Source organism: Cataglyphis hispanica, chromosome 24, assembly GCF_021464435.1.
Source record: "Cataglyphis hispanica isolate Lineage 1 chromosome 24, ULB_Chis1_1.0, whole genome shotgun sequence".
Lineage (NCBI taxonomy): Eukaryota > Metazoa > Arthropoda > Insecta > Hymenoptera > Formicidae > Cataglyphis > Cataglyphis hispanica.
Window position 1 is genome coordinate 2,020,000 of NC_065977.1, and position 21,420 is coordinate 2,041,419.

The following is a 21,420-nucleotide window of genomic DNA, read 5'->3' on the forward strand; positions in this document are numbered from 1 at the left end:
AGAATTTGACGAATTATAAATTTCGAATAATGTCGAAACCTAAAGTTGCGTCAACCTCATCAGATTGAATGCGATTCGTGAAAACTATCTCCCGTCTATTGTATCTCAAGGAGAATAAAAAGAGTGTTACGAGCATAAAGCGGGATATCAAAACCAATGTTAGTCAGTCCCAGTTTCCATACGAGATAGTTGCCTCCTGAGATCGCCTGCCTGCTTATTCTAGGCAGCAGCGCTACTTGAATTTCGAAATGCTACTCTGCGCATTGTGTATACACCTATCCTATCCTACCTTGATACGCGGCAATTGCAACGGAGTCGGAAGTTAAAGGAAACGCTCCCAAGGCGTATTTGGGACGAGAGACTATCAGCGACAAACTTTGGCCCCGTGTATCGGTGGCAAAGCCGCGAACGCGCACTTCCTGAATTCTAATCGTCCCGATCAGCGCACCAGCAACTGTGGAATCGCGCGTACATCGCGATACGACACGACGATTATGAATGGCCGTGCATTGTTAATTTCCCAAGATGTCGATAACTTTGGCGAGTCCGCCGGCCACGATACAGACGTGTTGACGAAATGTAGAATTCGATTACACCCGAGCAAAGTTCAATCTCTCCCAAATGCGGTCGGTTACGCGATTACGAACGGCTGCGCATTAATCTTCCCCTGACGCGCGTCTCCCCCGACATTTCTCTTAATTTTCGCGTTAAACTCTCTCAAACAATATAAGGAGACATCCTCCCTTTCCAACAGTTCTATACAAACTTTGCAAAAGTTATTATTTTATTGCATGTTGACGACAAACGAAGTATACGGTGTCGACGGTGATCCGAATAGATGTAATTCGCAGATGTAGTTTAAGTTGCGGAATGACACGATTAAAATAGTTATTTCGAGACTACGTTTGCGATTTCATCATACGAACGTAATAGAATTTAAAGACATCTTTCTATCACGTTCGAATAATTATATAAATATTTTATGAATAATTAATTCTATATAAATTCCAAAAATGTATATTATACATATTCGCATTAAATGATCATAATTCTCTGTTTTCTATAATTCTTTTTTTTTTTTTTTGCTTATTTTAAGACACTTGGCATCGCCTGTCAAAGTTCGATAAGACTTTTTACAATCTTTTTGACAATTTTTCGCTGCATTTTTTGAGTTTTCAAGAAAGAGATGACGTCCCCTTAGATTTTAAAGTATCAATGCAATACCTAGCGAAAGATCGCGGGATATATATGCGCCATAATTATATTACTATCGGTTAGGGATGCGCGGCGACGATGCATTAGACTTTTCCGGGATCAGCCCGGCCTCATATCCCTTTCGTGTTCCGTCGCTCACTTTAACCCGGCTCATCCCCTCCCTCCCCCCCCCGCTGCTTCCTTTCGTCTTTTCGTTTCGTCGCTACGGCGACCTTTCGCCGTAGGATATACGTCGCGAAGGGCTGCAGGAAACGGGCTAACGGTGGGCGAGCAGCAGCAGCTGCTACCGCGTAAGAGATTTCCCTCGAAATTGCATCTTAAAAATATGATCCGACTTCATTCCGGAGGGAGAGCATCCGACTATCACGCAGGGTCGTCCCCGCTCCTTCTCCCCTCGCCACCCTTCGCGTCTTTCCCTTCCGCGCAACTTCGCTTCCTCGCGGATAGCCTTCTGAGTCGAGGTTCGCCTACGAGCAAAACGATCCGCTCTTTCTGGCTCACTAAGCTCCTCTCGCGTGCTCTTTGTACGTGCCTTTAAACGACGGACGGATTACTCAACTGAATCCAACTAGATTCGCGTCCCGGTGAAAGAATGAATTTTAAAAAACTACTTGCGATCACCGCAGCCGGGAATCCCCGATGACTTTATCGAAGTTATGTACTTTTATGTATGCACTTTTTGGGTATGCATTTATTTTACTTATAAAGTCGAAGCGAGCATCCCTAAGTCCATTTGTCGATCTGATACATTCGATGGGGAATAAATTTTTTTTTTTTCTTCATGCATGTGTGAGAAATTATAATACGCTCTTCGCTATATTGTATGTAAGAACGTGTCGGGGAATAAGATCAAGTGTCGTAACAGGAGAAAATATGTCGTTGATGGATTTTCTCATTTTCCTCATCCCATTGATTTCGCGTTATCGGTCGATTCTCCAATACTCTCACCTCTAGGCGTGTCATTGGGGTGAATTTTCACGTTTCGACGCTCGGTACACCAAAAACGTTTCATTCGGCAGCGCCACGGTCCCTTTCATTCATCCGGAAAGGTTTGCCTAGGAATTACAGGGGCCGTTGGCACGTTCTATCTGCCAATCAATCCCGAGCTAGCAATCGGCTTCGGCGCCACTCGGGTCTTAGAAAAGCGTTTCGGGTTGCCCCAGCAGCAGCAGTAACCTTTTGAGTGGCAATCGTAAAAAGGGAGAAAGAATCATGAAGGAGCGAAGGGCAAGGAAAAGGGGAAAGAGGAAGGAAGCGAGCGAGAGAGGGATCGCAGAGAAGGATCCGAAAAGTGAGAAAGAAACGAGGAATATGGGGCGAGAAGAATAAGGAGAAAAGGAGGAAGAAATGGAGAAGGCGGAAAAAGAAATGTGAGGTGGCCGACATAATGGAGTGCAGTGATTAAGTCGGTTCTATCGTTCACGGGGACAATAGAGAAGTTCTGTACCTACCTGCAGAGCATCGACGAGCCAATCGGCCGGCTCTCTCGGGTTTAGACGAGGAAAGAGGGAGCCTGAAAGGATTCCCTCAACTCTTCATCTTTCCTCGCAGAGTGGATTGACCGAGCGGACTGCCGGGAAGGACCTCCATTAATACCGTTGCCTTCGCGAACACGCAGAAAGATTGAGAATTTATCTCGACCTTCCCCCTTTTCGCTTTCTTATTAAGAGACAGTTTGACTCGCTCGAATCTTTATCCCATACAAAAGGTCTCGGAGAGACCTGGAAAATGAATAAATAAAATGTAATTTCTTCTCTGAAAAAATCCAAAGCGTCGAAGCATTAAGACGTCTCGGATCTGTAAAACGGTTGAAAAACAAAACATTTTTCTATGCTTTACTTTATGAATAAATCGGCGAGTGAATCTTGCCAAATGCAAAAATGACGATATCGATCAAACTCGAGAGGCTCCATGTCGCCTCGCCGCTACTCGATGTACTCATATCGACGTCGTGGCTTTTGTACACCGATTAGATTGCACGGGCGCGCCGAGGATAACGGCTTTCTCACTGCGAATCGACCGAATACATTTCCCTCTCACGCGAGATTCAGCCCGACGAGTTTGGATCTTAATGCAACGTGGGGTGTGAGAGCGCGGTGGGATCGAAAGATATTTGTATGTATGTTGCGTGTGTGTGTATGTGTGTGCGCGTGTATGTGGGTCGGTGGTTCCCGAGGAAGTGGATGCTAACGTCGAATTCGGCGGGCCGTACATCAATCAATTTCACTACCATCGCGATCAAGGCGCGTCGGAATTCCCTCTAAGAACGACTCCTCGGAACGGAACACGAAGCGGGGGGCGGTGGGAGGGAAGGGGAGTAGTGCGGATTCGTTTCGTACGATTTCGATCTCGCAATTTTTCGTTGAGAAAGATAAGACGAACCGAGAATCAAGAGCGATAACCGATCACCGTAGTCACCTTACGGTCTTTGCCTGGCGCCTTCTAAAAAGAGGCGCGATAATCGGCAACTTTCCGAACAGCTGTTCGAAACTACTTCCTCGTCGTATCTCGACGTGTTCCGCCGAAAATATCGACTGCAATTCCCGGTTGCTATTGATTCTAATAATCGTTTCCCGAATAAAATTCGATACACACCCAATTTACTGTCATAATTTTAGCGAGCTTTATTTGAGAATGTCAAAAATATTTGCGCTCTAGTTATTATACATATGTAAAGCGCGTTTATTTTTGGATGAGATAGCGTATAAACATCGATACAATGTTTTCGAGAAGCATTAACAGTAGCTTCGGAAATAAACATACTCGTAGATATTTTTGGAATCATCCGTATTATAGTTGCAAACATATCGAAATTTATTTACATTTTCAGATTCATTGTTTTTGCAGCGGAAAATTTTATTAATATTTATTTCAAAATTATTATTTACATATTTCAGATGTGTTATTATAGACTATAATGCAAATTTAATTATTTTAAATTTAAAGAGTGCATACTAAATAAGTATACATTCTCTATATTTACTTTTAATTTTAAACTTTTGAAAAAGAAAAAAAAAAGAAAAGCTAAAAATAAAGACCGAAACTATCCTGCGCAGGAAATATTTCTCGGGAAAGCTAGACGAAAAAAAAAAAATACGATTCACGCGATACCGTAATTGATCGACTCCGCGCCACGCGACTTCCGCCGTAATAAAATCGACAACGCACTACGAATATTCGATAACGACGTATCTATATACGCGCAATCGGGATTGCTGTTTCACTGCTGTGGTAAAAGCAAAATGCAAACGAGTTCGGCAAACAAGTTCCCGGCTATCCATTGCGCTTGCGTGTGTCGATCGTATCGAAACTCGCAGATTATTAGAGCCACGGTCGAACATATCGAACGAAAGCGAATGATCGAAGGAACGATCGCGTTCTTGTGCACGAGCAAAGGAGCTTCTGACCGCCTCGCGATGAAAAATAAACGAAATAAAAAGATCCCTGATGCTTTGAGGGGTAGGGGAGCCAAGGGGAGGCGAAGTAAAAGGAAGAAAGAAAGAAGGAAGGAAGGAAGGGTTAAAGAGAAAGGGGAAGGAATGGCCGCGGCTTGTTGGCAATTTTTCAAAGAATCAGTGCGCCGTCTGACCGGAATGAACGATCCCCCTCCTCTTCCCCCTCTCGTCTCAGCTCTGCGAGAGCCTTTCTTTTCCCTCAAGTTCGCTCCTTTTGCGTTCGAAAGAGCGGAGCGCTGAGAGGATCTCACATGCGACCGCACAGCATCCTCCTGCGATGGTCCCTGTGTTCAAAACTGGGCGGACATTCCTACAGGGAGGCGGATTTTCGTTTGAGGGCGCGAAGAAATTCGATAGATCCTTGGACGGCGATGCGAGAACGAAATTGGACGGATGGATCGTCCGGCTGTACGAGATTTTCGTGGACCAACGAGGGTCGTCTTTGGCGCATTCTTCGAAATCGAATGTCGCGGACGGAATGTGCTACTATCGATTCACACCGTGTGAGAAAGGAGCGTGAAGAAGGGGATAGTCCCCATAGTGATACATGATCACATCATTTCGCCTACAATGGTTTCAAAATTAAAATATTGAACAGTGCGCGCGCGCAAACGTGCACATGCACTATTACGCGACTCATTTTACTTAACGCGTATCGATATCGTTAACAGAGACTTTCGAAAGATCCTTAGAAGGAAGATACTAAAGACGCATATAGAGACGAGTATCATTAGCCGTTAGTGACGGTATTTCCTTTAGGCCGCCGATGCAATTAGGCTTGTCGATAGGTGGGGTGTCAGCTGTCTGCGCTCGGGGAATGGACACAATGAGGAAGTTAGTTGATCTTCATTTACGGAGCAAACCCTATGAAACCTAATTATTGGAAGCGTAGTGTGCTTTCTCTCTCACACTTTCTCTCTCTCTCTCTCTGTTTCTCTCTGCTTCTAGTTTTGGGAATGACTGATCAAAGGGTCCCTGTTGCGTTCGCTGCTGTATAAGAAAATTAAATTTAATAACGTCGAGTCCAAAATGCCTCACGTGAATCAAGTACACGAGTCTTGCTCGAAAAGATGTAATCGTTGTATAATGTGTGCTTATTATAATAGCAAAGAGAATTTGTAGAATTTTATTTTGGTTAATAAGTTTGTTGGATTTTTAAATATAAAATTCTTTAATTTATACATATATATATATATATATATATATTCGTAGATTTATATATCTAAATCTGCGAATATCATCGCTTTATTTTATGAAGAATCAACTTTTAAATATCAATTTGAATCATGCAATTTTTTAATCGTGACATTTACGATCTGGTTTGTCTTGCCGCGATCCCAATACTTCCGTTACCGTCGAACGAAAATACGAATAATCGCGAACTAAGTTAAATTGGAACAAAATTACTAGCGCAAATCTACTTACACGAACAAATACAAGTACGGTAAGCGGAGGAAAAGTAGATTGGACAAGTAGAAGGAGGTGCGCGGGACGGATGGTGGCTCTTCGCAGAATGGCTCGGTCGCAAGAAAAGATAAACGAAAGTCAGGAGCTGACTACACAGGACGATACTCTCCATTCCGCCTCATCGGGGACGACGGCGGAGAAACGCGGACGGAAACGACGAAAGAACGGAATCCCGACTCGTGGGAACGGAAAGGTGGGGGATTCGAATCGCGAAAGGAAACTTTAAACTTCGCTATCTCTGCCCAAGCGAAAGTACGCAATGGGACCCGTACGTGAAGCCGCCGCGATATCGATCAAGATGTGGCAAATCTCCATCGTAAAGTGTCTTTGATGGTGATTTTGACCGATAAGCTTCGATGGTTCACGTTTGATGTAAACGATATGAGATAAAGCGTAATCGGGTCGAGCAGTTTTATATTTAGGAAAAAAAAAAGAAATAACTCTCTTCTCTTTCTTTCTTCAAAAAATCGAAAAGAAGTTTAATGGTCCAATACGGTGAATAAATACCTAAGTCGAATAATCGATAAGAAATGTTCAGAAAGAATTTCGATGTTCTTCTTCTCTTCTTTTAAATTATTTTTAATGAAAAAAATTGTACAAATCTCTCTTACACGTAAAAATATATAATTTTTCAATTCTCACATCTTCCAATTAAAAAAAAAAAAACCATTATTGTATACATATAATGTGTATCTAATTATTATATATATATAAACTTATTAATTTTACAATAGGAAATTTTAATTTTAATATTAAATATTAATTACAACTTAAAATATATACTATATAGATATATATGATATTTAATCGCATAAAGAAATTCTTAGATACATGAGCTGTAGATTATAGATTATAGATTATAGCATTATGGTAATGTCAGGATTATTTTGTAAGATTATTAGACGTAGAATTTCAATGAATCACACATTCAAAGAAGGGAATACGTAAGAACGCTGCCCTTCAAACATTCCTTTGCCGATCTTAACGAGAGAGGGAGGGGAGTACAACATTTAACGAGTCCTTTCCAAGCTTCGTCTCTTCGCCGCAAGTAAATCGAAGATAAACCTCGGGGTTTAACCGGGGCTTAACCTATGCTAAAGCGCGCTAAAACCTTCTAGACTCGACCACATGGACGGTTGGTTACATAGATTACAATGCAGTTTAATTGAGTTACCGTGCTAATGGCTGCAAACACCATCTGTCTATTCATTGGTTTTTTGCGCCTTCCCCTTTATTACTCTTTTTTTTTTTTTTATCGAGTTTTATTGAAAAAAAAAAATACATCGCTCGCATATCGCAGAAAATGAATTTAATTGTGCAAATAAAAAGACCTCCAATATATATATACATATATATATATATATATATATATATCAACTCGTGCGTTCGATTCACATGATCGCGATATAAGTGGTTAAATGACCGAAGTGCCTAATACACGTGTCCTTTTTGATATTTTATTTAACACTTTATATAGAACACAGTACAATACACGCAGAAATATGAAAAAATTATACAGTTTATTTTTCCAAGCGATTTAAATCCATACACATATATATATATATATAATTTTTTTTTAACTGAAATTATTTTTAATATTTAAAACAGAGGAAAAGAATTGTGTGTGCGCGTATTTTTCTCTCTCTCTCTCTCTCTCTCTCTCTCTCACTCTCCCTTTCTCATTTCTCTCGTTGCTCTGTATATCTAACAATAAGTCGCGCGTTAAAAGAAGGAGCAACTTTTATCGATATATCAATTAATCGTGCTTTTCATTAAATATCTCCTCGCCGATATTGTGAAATGGGGCGTGCGAGAAGTACGATGAACGGTGGAATTTCGACAGAACGACGCCGCAACGCGAACGTCATCGTGTCGAACTGCCGAGATTATAAAACAATTGAATAAATCTACCTCCATTGGGGGTGGGCGGGCGGTGCGGGGGGGGGGGTTTAAGGGACGACGTTCGCGGGAGAAAGAAACGTCCCGGCGGAATAGACAGAGAGGTGGAAGAAGAAATCTCTGAACTCCTCCCCTTCCCCTCACCTATATACCTCATCCCAACTTCTCCGAGATTCAAATGGCCTCGTTTCAAATCGATTTCGAATTATCTTCGGCGAGCGGATTCTGGCGGAACGAGAGAAAAGAGGGTCCGCCGGTGTAATGGAGGAAACGGTAGCGAGGTAAGGAGGTATGAGAACGAAATGGCGGTGAAAGGGAAAGAGGAAAGGGGTAAAAGGTGGATAGGGGTAGGGAAGAAAGCGAGAAAAGAGTGAAAAACTTAAGGGACTTTTACTGGCCGAGGGAAAATGTTTGCCGGCGAGACAAAGACGCTCGATTGTCGTTTCTTCTCCGATTAAATAGGCAGGACCTATAGCTCTTTACGTAAATGCATGCTATGACAGGCTCTGTGAGATATTCTTCTTATAATCTCGCGCTTTTGCTCCTTTCTTCCGTATCGAACTTTCACAGTGTATTTCAACAAAGGAAGAATCGAGAAATGGAATAAAGTAAAATTTTTAAATATCTTGTGTATGTATGTATACAGAATGTTTCCAAAATAAATGGCCAAGGAGAAGATTCTACGTAAACAAAATTATATGAGACCAAAACGCTTTCTTTTTAAGTTATTTTTTTAGATAAACTTTTCTTCAAAACTATATGTATAGGAACTTATTTTCCCATATTTAAGGCAATCAATTTAAATAAAATTTATAATTATTTTAGAATTTTTATATTTCTTTATAAGTATAATAATTGAAAGACATTGTTAATTTTTTTATTACAATCTGATAATAAATTTTATAAAATCCGTTTAAAATATTTGGATGAGTATATATAAGGCGTCTGAAAGCATATCTCTAAAGAAAATATATTTCTTACTTATATTTGAATTCTCGATTCATATTTTATATTACACTGTCCAACTCTGAAATATCCTGAATAATGCTAAAATATGTATAGAAATATATTGGAAAGAAATTTTTATAGAAAATTCTAAAACAATTCTATTATCGAAATTCAAGAGTAACTCTCGATATCGCGGTGAGGCCATGTCAATAACTATTTTTTTAATAATCAACTTTACAATTACACATTGCATACGCGAATTTCATATCGCGCCAACAACTAGCCCGTAAATTAGGTAGTAGACGGCGGTCGCGGAACTTTCGAAGGCCCGGCCTGCCTCTCGCCTGATTAAGCGGTTCGGCCTGCATTTGGCAACGGCAAACGACGCCGGTATACGCGCCGACTCTAGCTACTTGTTGGCCCTGACGTGCGGCTGTTCCGCTACGCGAGTTCGTTCCCGGTTGCAAGTTTCAGCGGAGTACGATATTAGCACTAGCATTTGTCCCGCCTCTCATTTTGTCGCGAAAACACACAGGGACAGAGTAAGACATAATATGCTGCTCACCCTTTCGTAGTTAATTAAACTGACAGATTTGTTATGGCGACATGTAACCATGCAACGGCTCCTTTCGCCACTCTGCTGAAATTGTTTAAACCATATTTCCTCGCACACCTTGGTGCATCATCTCCAGATTATAATAACAGAATATATATATATATATATTTATATTTATTTATTTATTTATTTATTAATCCATAATGTTAATGTAGCACATACGATGTTTAAATGACAATTGATAAAATGGAATTCGATTTTTCCTTCGCAAAAATGTCAAGAGGATTCGTCATATGTTTCAATATTTTATGGCAATTTTCAATATTTAATTTACTTAAAGAGTAAAGTTATAATCGAATCGGAAAAAAATACAATAAAAGAGAAGAAAATATATTTCTTTTTTTATTATTTATTTTCTGTCTCTACTATATAACGGAAATTCGTGATAGCTATGATCTCGAATAGCGGTGATATACCCTTGGATGTACAAAACACAGACATGCAAACATTAATAGTCCTTTTCGTGCGCGCTGGAGACTCTTGATGACCCTCGTTATACGAATACGACTCGTTAACTTGTTCGAGTTGTAACAGTGTTATATTGCACGCGCGGTAGTATTATATGTATATGCTCCTTCGTAATCTCTTGCAAGATACTTCCTCTCTTTGTCTTTCTCGCGGTCGTAAAAGTGCTCGGTCTGTGACTCGGTGGTGACATTCCTCAAGAGAGGAGGGGAAAAAGAAAAAAAATGACACGATAACGAACGGTCGTAACAGACAGGAAGACATCGCTGCGGTCGCGCTTATCTCTAATTTATCGTGAAATTAAAAAGTAACGAGAAATGAAATCGCATGCTTGATCTCGCGGCGAGACAAGTCCCTCTCACGGAAAAAAAAAACAATGTCGCTGCTTCTCTCTAAGATATCCGTCTGACAAATACATGCTTTTTTTTTTATTGCATTGCTCTAATCTAGAGATTATGTGTTCCGTGCTTTTATCGTAGTATAAGTCGAATTTATACAAAACTTTTTTCTCTTCCCAGAATCAAATCCTGGCGCATAACACGTCGGCAAGGATCATCTGGTCGAATCAGAGTCTCGTCTTGCAAAGCGTGACAAGAAGCAGCGCCGGTCGTTACGTTTGCGCGGCAACGAACGACTTGAACGAAACGCGCAGTGAGCCGCTGCATTTTCGAGTTAAATGTAAGTAAAGTTTATAATTTTTTACTTATTTATTGAGATGGAAAAAATAAAAAAGAACTCTTTAACGAATAAGCATATGAAATGCACGATTGCAAGTACGTCGATCGTAGACTTATATGAAATAAAAAAAAAAAATATGAGATATATTCCTTTTCCAATATAGATCAATATTATCATTATTATTGATCATTTTATTTTTTATTATTGATCATATTATTACACACATATTATCACTAATGAGCAGTGAAAAATATGATATATAATTTAATAAATATAAGATATAATAAAATATAATAAATATAGAGAAAAAACATTTCAACATTTTAAGAGTTAACATTTAAAGAAATGTGTGAATATTAATAACTGGAAACTGAAAATAACTTATTGCAGATTGAAAACAAAAAAATAATAATAGAGAATATTTAACTTTACACAGAGAACTGTGTAATGGGCAAAATATTTTGTAATGTCCCATTAAATTTCTAATTTTTTCACTGCACGCGATAACGAAAAATTATCTAATCACTCTTTTCCAAAAGTTAAATATTCTCTATTATTTTTCTTTATTTATAATATATATATTATATATATATAATATATATATATATATATATATATATATATATATATATATATATATATTAAGTCAGACATCGCGTACATCTCGGGAATCACATTCGGTATGAATATTTCAAGAGTCCTTAGTGCCGGCTACATTTTTTAAACCCAATTCCCGGGTTATGGTGGACTGTCAGCGCGGAAGGTGCCTCGGAGTTTCGTGAAAGGAGTGATTCGTAGCGTACCTAGGAAGAAAACGGGACACGTGCGCGGTTCTCGTTCTAGCGTACGAATTACCAAAGCGGTACTTTCCTCGCGCAAGTAAGGGAGCTCTTCTCAACGAAGAGCGAAGCATGAAAGGGCTCGCGTACTTCTCTTGTAGAATGCACAATTTGCGAGATATTCGGCAAGATCCGAGTTTCAGTTTGTAAATTACGATGAAGCGCCGCCGATAGCTTTAGAAAGTTTCCGAAATCTTCACGAGAATAAATCTACTCACGATTTATATAATTTTTTTTTTTTTTTAATATACTAAAATATAAGATTTTACAATTTTTTGAAAGATGGAAATAAACTAAATTTATTTTTACAATTTTTGTTAAAATATAACTCGACGATTCATGAAACACGAATTTGATTTGATTCCAATAAGATCGTCCTAAACTAATCGGCATGCAAGAGACATTTAATATCAAGTTCTGACGATGCTTGGCACGAGTTTCAGTTCTGCAGACAAGCGCGATCCTCAATATATTTAACTACGGATCCTGACGGCCTCGTAAAGATAAAGGAAATAGTCTCGCATAAGCGACCATCTCGCGAGTACTCTCAAGGAATCGAAATCGGGAATTGTTTCGCGGTGGTTTATTTTCTTGGATATATTACATAGCGTTGTGTTTGGAAAGAGGAAATAACGTTTGGTTTATGCTATCGACACTATCGTAATATAATAGAATTTAAAGCGGTCGCGGGACACAAATACCGAGTGAATTTAAAGGAGATATGGCAAAAGCGATTCGATACATATTCGTTTATTCTGTCATCGCAAAACACACATATATGACGTATAAAAAGATTTTTGTTCAAGTAAAAAAAAAAAAGAACTCGATTTACTATCAGATTTTCCATTTTGTAAGAATAATAATCTCATTATTGTAAGTATTGTAGTATTTTTTTTATATTTTTTTATTATACTTTTCTCATTTATATATATATATGTATGTGTGTGTGTGTGTGTGTGTACAAAATACTTTCTTTGCATGAAAAAATTATTTTTAATTATATTAAAGTTATATAATTCGCGTTCTTTCGATAAAATTGTATCAACTTACACTTGTAGGTTTTTCCCACAAAGTTGATAGTCTACGTTATTAATTAAGACATAAATATTGTACAAATTCTACGTTAAACATCAAAAAGCACACCGATTTTAGCGATTTACTTGGTAATCGAATATTATACACGTACGGAGATATAAAATTGAACGATATTAATTAATGGCTATAACAAAATCGTTTTGTTACTTTTCGATGCATAAATATTAATTAAATTTCTCTTAATTAAAATCGTGCTGTAGTTACACAGTATCGTATATTTCTCTTTTTCTCTCTCAATACGATATATTATTAATTTTAAATCATTCAATTCATTGCACAGCCAGAGAGCCTGCGACACACATAATTTCATACATGACATATTTATTTTACTCAATATTAACAATTTACGTTCTTTTAATAAGATTTTATAATATAAACATAAAATAGCAGACACAATAACATATAAAATATGTACACAAGTATAATATTTTTTATTTTTTTTTTAAATTAATAGCAATTTCAATTATCATACACGTGTCAATAAAATCAATTATTTTCTCGCAACTCACGATTACTATGCTACGCGCCATAACGTTATACATATTTTATATACAAATGTATGTATGTGTGTGTGTGCGTGGAAGCAGTGAAGACTATGATTTTGAGTCGGCTTAATGCGGATATTGTCCACACTTCGTATTATGCTTTATTTACACGTCGTAAATAAAACCCATTATGTGTGTCACGCATTTGCTTTTATATCGTAAAATTTCTCTCGATGACGCATTTATTTCGTGTCCACTTGCGTCCGGGCTAAAACGTCATGATCAAAGTTCAAATATGAGGCAATTGAAAATATCGCAGTGAGAAGAACAATGAGGCCTCCAATAACGCTTAAATATATACGGCATTTAAATTCTCCTCCGGCGTTTAAATCCAATATCAAATCGTTGAAAGGCTACAGCCATCGCAGTGCAACGCTGCATTACGGCTATCATCGAAAATTAATATCAATTGCTTGTCTTGCGCAATCGAGTTACAATAGAAAATCTACGGTAATTATAGAACACGTATAGAATAAAGTTGAAAGATCTACAATAAAAGTGGTTTAAAAGCGCGAGACTCGAAGAATTTCGTAACGAATACTTTCAACCGGCTCGATTGAATATAGAGTATCGCAGATACAAGCTTTTCAATCTGGATTCATATACCCGCTCGCTTTATATATTTTTCGCGAATTGCATTATATATCAGCATTTCGATCTTTGCTCCGATTGTCGCGTAATATCAATTTTGCCTCAGAAAAAGTCTCATTCAAGCGTTACGCGATAAAACGCGCGTATATACACGTCTCTCTTTCTCTACTCTCGCTCTTCGGAGGCGAAGAGACGAATGGAGACAAAGGGAGGCGGAGATAAACGCAGATAAATTGGAACGCGGATATACGTCGCCGCGAGGAAAGACGAAGACAGGAGAGAGAGAGAGAGAGACAGTAGACACTTTTTTTTTGCATAACTCTCGTGTTGATGAAACGATTCCATCGTCGGTTACAGGCCGTCCTTCCCCCTCCTGGTGACAAAACGCCGAGGCGTGTCGGAAAAATCGTCCGTACGATATCGCTGTCGTTTGCGTGTTTTCCAAGATGCAGCGATATGTGGGTCATCTTGGCATATCGTCAGAAACGAGAGAAATCCTCCGACCGTGTATAGATAATGCCGGGACGCTGTTACCCCGGATCTCCTCGCTCGCTTTGCAATTCGCTTTATCTCGCAGCTTTTCTCCCTCGAAGAGATCTCCTCTTCTTCGTTTTCCGATCTTCCGATATTCCTAGGATGACGTAGAATAATACGTATGGCTCTGGAAACAATGGATTACTCTCGCATTGATATTAAACGCATAATATGTAATACTTTTTTTCGCAAAGTATTATAGCGACTAAGCTCGCGGAGCTAAATTAATCCGTTAATATACATTAATAGTAGTAGAATTAAATACATTAGTGACATTTTCTTTTCTTAATTTTTGTCAAAATTCGATGGACACGCAGTAAAGCAATCTTAAAACATTTTCAAACATGCAGCGATTAAAACTCTCGAATCTCACGTAAGAGGAGAAAAGAAAGAAAACAGCTGATATTTACATCCTTCTCTGTCATTACGTGCCAGTTTCCCGTCGCATTTTGCGAAATTAAATTGTCAGATATATATAGAGATCTCTCGTTTTCCTCGATCCGTAAAATTTGAAGACGTTAGCTCTTTGAAAATTTCACAGAGATCTCGATTAATTGCCATAAATTCCGCGAATCCTGCGATAAATTCCAGCGCCGTCAAAGGCTCCGGAGATGTTGGGCGGAAGAGCATCGTCTCTCGCTCTCCTCTCACGTAATAAATCGATAATTCTGCTTACAGTCGCGCCGGTGTGCAAGGAGGACCGGATCATAGTGGTCGGCGCGTCGAGGGGCGAGTCGCTCGACATCGCCTGTAGGGTCGAGGCCGATCCGCCGGCGCACAATTTCCGGTGGAAATTCAACAACAGCGGCGAGACCCTGGAGGTAGCACCTGCTAGGTTCTCCATGGAGAAGTCGAGCGGCGTCAGCGTGTTGAGATACACGCCGACCAGCGAGCTGGATTACGGTACCCTCTCGTGCTGGGCGGACAATCTCGTCGGTACCCAATCCAGGCCGTGTCTATTCCAGCTGGTAGCAGCCGGTGAGTGTGCACGATAAACTACATACGATGTTCAAAAGACATCTTACGGACGAACTTCTACCGGAAATCACGTTTCCCATCGAATCAAATATGATATATTGACATGACAAAGCTTTTATTAATCATGTTTTGTTTTTTTTTTTTTTTATTTAATGCAGTTTTTACAATATTATTTCCATAAATGTCGTCAGAAAATGTCATCGGAAATAGTCCATAAATTTCGTTAGAAAATTGAACGCAACGAGAATCCAGTTGAAATCCAGATTTGAAATAGTCGAGGGTTTGTTTTATTTCTTGTATTTTCATTTATCCACGAGCGTCTCGACAATTAAACACGAAGGAAGCATCCGATATGCAGTCGATAAATATTTAAATGCTACTCGTTGGAAAGAATACGTATACATTATTGAGTTATGGATTATTGGATTACAGAGTCCGACGTACTTGTTTAAAATTGTGGAAATTCCAGAGTGTTTGAGAAAAAAGAACCATACGTCATATATATATATATATATATATATATATATATATATATATATATATATAAACGAATAGGCGATCAAGATATGGGGTACAACTTTTAAGGAAGTATAATCGCAACATTTAATTTGATACTCGCGAAATAATGCGCGAGTTCGAGAAAAAAATTTATAATAAATTTTACGTCGAATTAAGCGCATTTTTAATCGCACGAGTTATACGAATCGCGCAAAAAAACGGCGACAATTAAAATGTGTAAAATCTCCGCTGTTTTTATGAGGTCTCCGGGGAGAAGAATGCGAGAGCAGTTCGCCCGCGAATCATCCATCCGCGAGTACAATGGCGAAGCGACCAATCATCGAGCGTTAAATCGGCATTAATCCCTAGGCGAATTTTTTCGCATTTCCTCGTTTTCCTTTTTCCTCCCCTCTCCCCCTCCCCTCTCCCTCTCCTCCGCCGTCCATGGGTGATCGACAGTGACGTTGACATGGCGATCGGCCGAGAACATATTGACGTTGACGAATACGTCGAGTGTTGGCGGCACCTACGTGTATACATTGTGTGTGTATATGCGTATGTATAAGTGTGTGTGTGTGTGTGTGTGTGTGTGTGTGTGTGTGCGCGCGCGCGCGCGCGCACCCTCCCCGCTCGAAAATAAAATCTTTCGTCCTTGTCGCTTTCGCGATTTACCCATCACGCTCCCTCGCCTCGTATCGAGGATCTATCTCTCTTCTCTCTCTCTCTCTCTCTCTCTCTCTCTCTCTCTCTCTCTCTCTCTCTCTCTCTCTCTCTCCCTCTCGCGGCGCTCCGCCGATGCCAACGATCCGTAAACTCGATGGCATGAAATTATTTTTGTACCCTCTCCGCCTTTCTCCCTTCTCCGACGTTATTGATGTCGGTTACCATTCCGCAAAGCATTTCGGCAAGGAATACGCTTGTCGAAGCATGATGGAACGGTAAAGAGATGGGATTTCCGAGACAGAATTTTTCGCGATAGAATCGAGAATTGTGTGAGACGTTACTTGTTACGCGTATCGAGCAAATATAATTGATACAATTGATAAAATTGATACAAATATATTCCGTATACGCAGATATTCTAGAAAAAATTATGACAGATGAGAGAAAAGGCCGATATATCCGGAAACATAAATCGTGATATTAAAGAAAATATTTATAAAACAGATAAAAGTCAAGAATATAGATAAAACATATAATTCTCTATGGCTTATAAAAAAAAGTCACGATTTTTTTTCTCTGAATCCAATTTATTATAATCCATTTCTTCTTATGAATTGAAGGCAAAATGTGCATTTCTACGTGGCCTGTATAGTTTTGCTTACATTATCACATGTTTTGGTTGATTTTTAGATGAGACGTGGAGAGAGAAATATGCAAGAAAAATATGTCGTTCCGCGAGTCATGCAGTGTTTGACAAACTTAGTTATCTTCTTTGCTTACAAAACTAATTTGAATTTACCTCTATCCGAGCTGAGAGACCTTTACGAGCACAAAAGCGCGAGCTACAACTGTTCTCCTCGCGGAGAATGAAGTCCGAGGTACGTGTAAAGATACTTAAGAGGCGAAAGGGCAAAAGAGACGGTCGAAGAGAGAACAAGCGCGCGTAAAGTACAAGGCATTGTCGAGATTCAATATAACGTCTCATGAATTCCCCGCGAATTATAACGAAGAGAACGATGACGACGACGACGACGACGACGACTTTGTGATTAACGTGAAAGAAATGAAATGCCGAGCATCTCGCTGATGAAACGAAAAATATCGAGAGATGGCAATAATTCCGTGCGGAATCGAGACACGAAAGACGAGAATGCGTGCACCGATTGACTGTAAAAAAAAAGAAGATATCGGACTGCTATGATTTCAACGCGCAGAAATTGATTTCGGAAAAGCGTTCTTGACGAAGATTCCGACAGCGAAAAGTTTGCGGGAACTCATGTCGCGTCACGATAGCGGGAGAAAGGGGAGAGTGACAAGAGAATGAAATATCTCTACGTCATTACTATCCTCGTACACTAAATCTCTTGCTATTCCTAGACACACGAGAATTTTTCACTCGCATACCGAACTTGAGTTTGGAGAAAACGACGGATAATCTCGACGATAATCTCGCTATCCCGAGTTAATCTGTGAAGCCGTTCTTTTGGAAACGCGTGCAAAAAGTTTAGAAAATGTCATGCGAGAGAAATGATTATGCATGTGAAAAAGATTTAATCAGAGAAAGAGAGGAGAAAACTTCTACGTAGCCTCTATTCATCTGAATTCTATCTTCTGAATTGGAGAGACTGTTCAACTATAAGTCGCATAATTCACGATCCATTTCCTTCATAAACGTTCTTCTTACAGGAAAACCATTTCCGGTGCGCAACTGTACCCTGGCAAACCAGACGTACACCAGCGTGGAGGTGAAGTGCGTGCCGGGATATGACGGCGGTCTTCCGCAGAAATTTGTCCTGGAGGTCTATCACGGCGACGTCGACTTTCTCACTAGCAGCCATCCTCTCTACAACGTCTCCAATCCGGACGAACCGACCTTCGCCCTTGCCGGGCTGGAGGCATCGGTGGAGGCCGGAGTCCACGTGGCGGTGTACGCTGTCAACGCCAAGGGACGGAGTCAACCTGTCACTCTCAGCGAGGTCACTTATCGCGATGCCGAAAAACGCACCGGTAAGTACAATTTTAAACTTTATCAGTAGGTATAATTTTTATAAATAAAATCAAAAACACGTGATGTTTATACTACATCAAGCGGTGAACAGATTAGTCGCTTCGGGGAGAAAAATTGCGATATATTTTGCTTATCGGAGAGATCGACACGGCATTAAAATCGCAAATAGAATTTTCTTATTCCAACTTTTATTATTTATTTTGCGCGAGGAAACATCGATACTCGAACGCGAATTGGGCTATCTCGATGGAGAATGAAAAATCGTCTATCACTTACAAGTCGACGCGAGATCGAATCGCGAGAAGTTGAGGGGGGAGTCAACCCTGCTCAATTTAACGGAGATCCGCGATTGTCCAGAGATTAGTCAAAGATGCTGGTCGAGTACACGGATCGACGTGACGCAAGGTCACCGCTATAGGTGGGTCTTTCGGAGGTGAATAGGATAGAACAGCTGATTCTCGAGGTGGGTGGTGTCACTGATGCGGGGCGGTAAGCAAGACGGATCACTGCTTTCGAGACAACGTTACGAGACGAACGTACCGCACCCCATTAAACGTTCGTATATACATCGTGTTGCTTATCAGGCGAAATTTTCTCGGAAATTAACTAAAGAGAATATCGAATATTTCATTTTTATTTATTAAACTGCAAAATATAATCTAAGCGATACTGCGCGCGATACTGATATTGCAAAGTAAATATTTTTGATGAAGTAATATTTACTATATACGAAAAAATATATTTTTCTATTTATTATTAACGGGTTACCGAAACGTTATATAAACATTGGTTCTGAAAAAAAAACTCTTTATTAGGAAGTAATAAAGATATGTATTACACACACACACACACACACACACAAAGCGGACTCGCTGTTGATGCATAACAATTCGGCGATATTTATTTCTTTGTTCCAGCTATATTTTTGTAATTTTTATTTGTGGAAAATCAAAAATGTCATATAAGAGTTAATTTGCAACAAAATTTACTGTAATAATTATAGTTTGGCGGTATCTCATGGAGCTAAAGCAAAGCGGATATAAAATCCGTAGAGTGTTATATTCGATCCTTCAAATATGTATTAGAAACCAAAAGAGCGACATTTTGAAATAGAAAAATCAGCTTTTTTTTAATATAACGTGATAATAAAGCATTTTCGAACTAATGCTTGTGCAATTTTTTTTATTTTTATCTATAGTTGCAAAATTTAATCCTTTAACTTTGGGACACGTTGTATATAGAGTTTAGAGAATTTGCGTGACGTTTTGAAATCAAAAGATATCAGGTTTGTTATTTTGACGGCACAGATTTTTCGAAACTCGAAATGTAAAAAAAAAAATTGTCCGATAAATTAAATTTTTTTCGAAAGAGTAACAAAGACAGAAGCATACTTCCTCTCTCTCTCCTTTATCCGCCAGCAACACACAAGGAATATTCGAGGTAACGCAACGAGAACGCGTGGCGAAATGTTACGGTCGCGTCACGTTGCGTATCATTGTAACACGGGCAAATGAACCTATTCTGTCAACTGACACGCACGCAACAGTGTTACGTGCACGTGCGTCCTCCCGTAAACATTACCGCACGGTCCGAGGTAAAACGAGTACCGGCCGAATGAATTGTCAGTAAAGTGATTTACGGTCGTCGCAGCGTCGATCAATTTGCCGTTCGTTGCGACGCGACGTCCGCGCGTGTTTCGCGTTTCTTTTAACTCTTCCCCTCTCTTTTCCTCACCCCTCTTCTTTCTCTCTCTCTCTCTCTCTCTCTCTGCCTTTCCCGTCACCGGCATGCTCAAAAACAAATTGCGGATTCCGAATGCGAGACGAAGGAGATTCTGGCCGCTGTAGAGCGATTTATTTCTGGAATCGATCTCTTGCGAGAAAACGACTATTTTTCCGGAAAGCTTCTGTTTCCTCTTCTCATCGCTGTCGCTTTGGTTTCGAAAGAAAGAAGACGCGGTTATTAATTTTGAGGAAAAGAAAAGCGAAATGAATTTTTCTTAGAAAACATTGCAATAGAAAAATCTAAGCATCGATGACAGTTGCGACGGACATGACGAGTTTGTGTCTTTCACGCGATTGTATACGTCAAGGTGCGCTTAACCCATTTCTAGACGAAATTTTTTGTTCCACCGCATAGGCAACGAACATCGAATTAAGGAAAGCAATTACAGATAATGGTCCCAGTGGCACCCAGTGCCGGGACTGCGAAGGAGTTAGAGAGGAAGAAAAAAGAGGAAGAGAGAAAGAAAGTAAAACGGAACTGCGCAAAGGACGGGGAGAGTAAGAAAGAAGCCTATCTAGGAGAGATACGAATGTACAGGGTGGTCATTAAGCAGCTGCAGTTTTCTTTTCTCTCCCTTCTTGCGAATATCTCTCTCTCTCAGTTCTCGACTCCAGTACTCCGACTTCCCTCTCTCCTCCTTTCTCTGTCTCTCTTGTTCCCCTCACATCTTCTTCTTCCCGTGTCTCGTCCTCCCTACTTCCTCTCCCCTCGACTCTCATCTTTTTGGACATTAAGCCGTTGCGCGTGCGGTAATTTTCTTGGGGTCATTTTTGCCGCTCTTCTTGCCCGATCGTTAACTTCACTTAGCTCTGTGTTTACCCCCGTCGTCATTTTTCTCAGCCTCCTCGCCCTTCGCCCCTGCCGCCGCCTTTCTTCTCCCATCAAGAACCGCTCCTTCCCCATATTCCCCCCCCCCCCCTCCCCCTTTCATATTCCCATCCGGTCTCGCATTTCCACGAGCGACCTCGTCAGACGTTGCCCCCACGAAACTCCACATCTTTCCACGTGCGCGCTTTTCCTTTCCATTTCCGTTTTTTATTATCGCATATAATACTCACCCGGTTCTTTCGTCCCCGTCGGGGCGAATTTTGCCTTTTTTTCACAGTCCAGTGGGAAAGAATAATTAGCGCCACATTGTCCA

At 39.9% G+C, this 21,420-nt stretch overlaps 1 protein-coding gene across 5 annotated transcripts in view; it reads left to right on the top strand.

The window, feature by feature from the left end:
* The window catches only part of LOC126858056 (nephrin-like), a 344,534-nt gene that overhangs the window by 311,294 nt on the left and 11,820 nt on the right, over positions 1–21,420 (top strand). For all 5 annotated transcript variants that reach the window (XM_050608060.1, XM_050608062.1, XM_050608061.1 and 2 more), the window contains 3 exons: positions 10,584–10,743; positions 15,026–15,325; positions 18,173–18,493. In XM_050608060.1, coding sequence (XP_050464017.1) covers positions 10,584–10,743; positions 15,026–15,325; positions 18,173–18,493 — 781 coding nt within the window. The remainder of the gene's footprint in view (positions 1–10,583; positions 10,744–15,025; positions 15,326–18,172; positions 18,494–21,420) is intronic.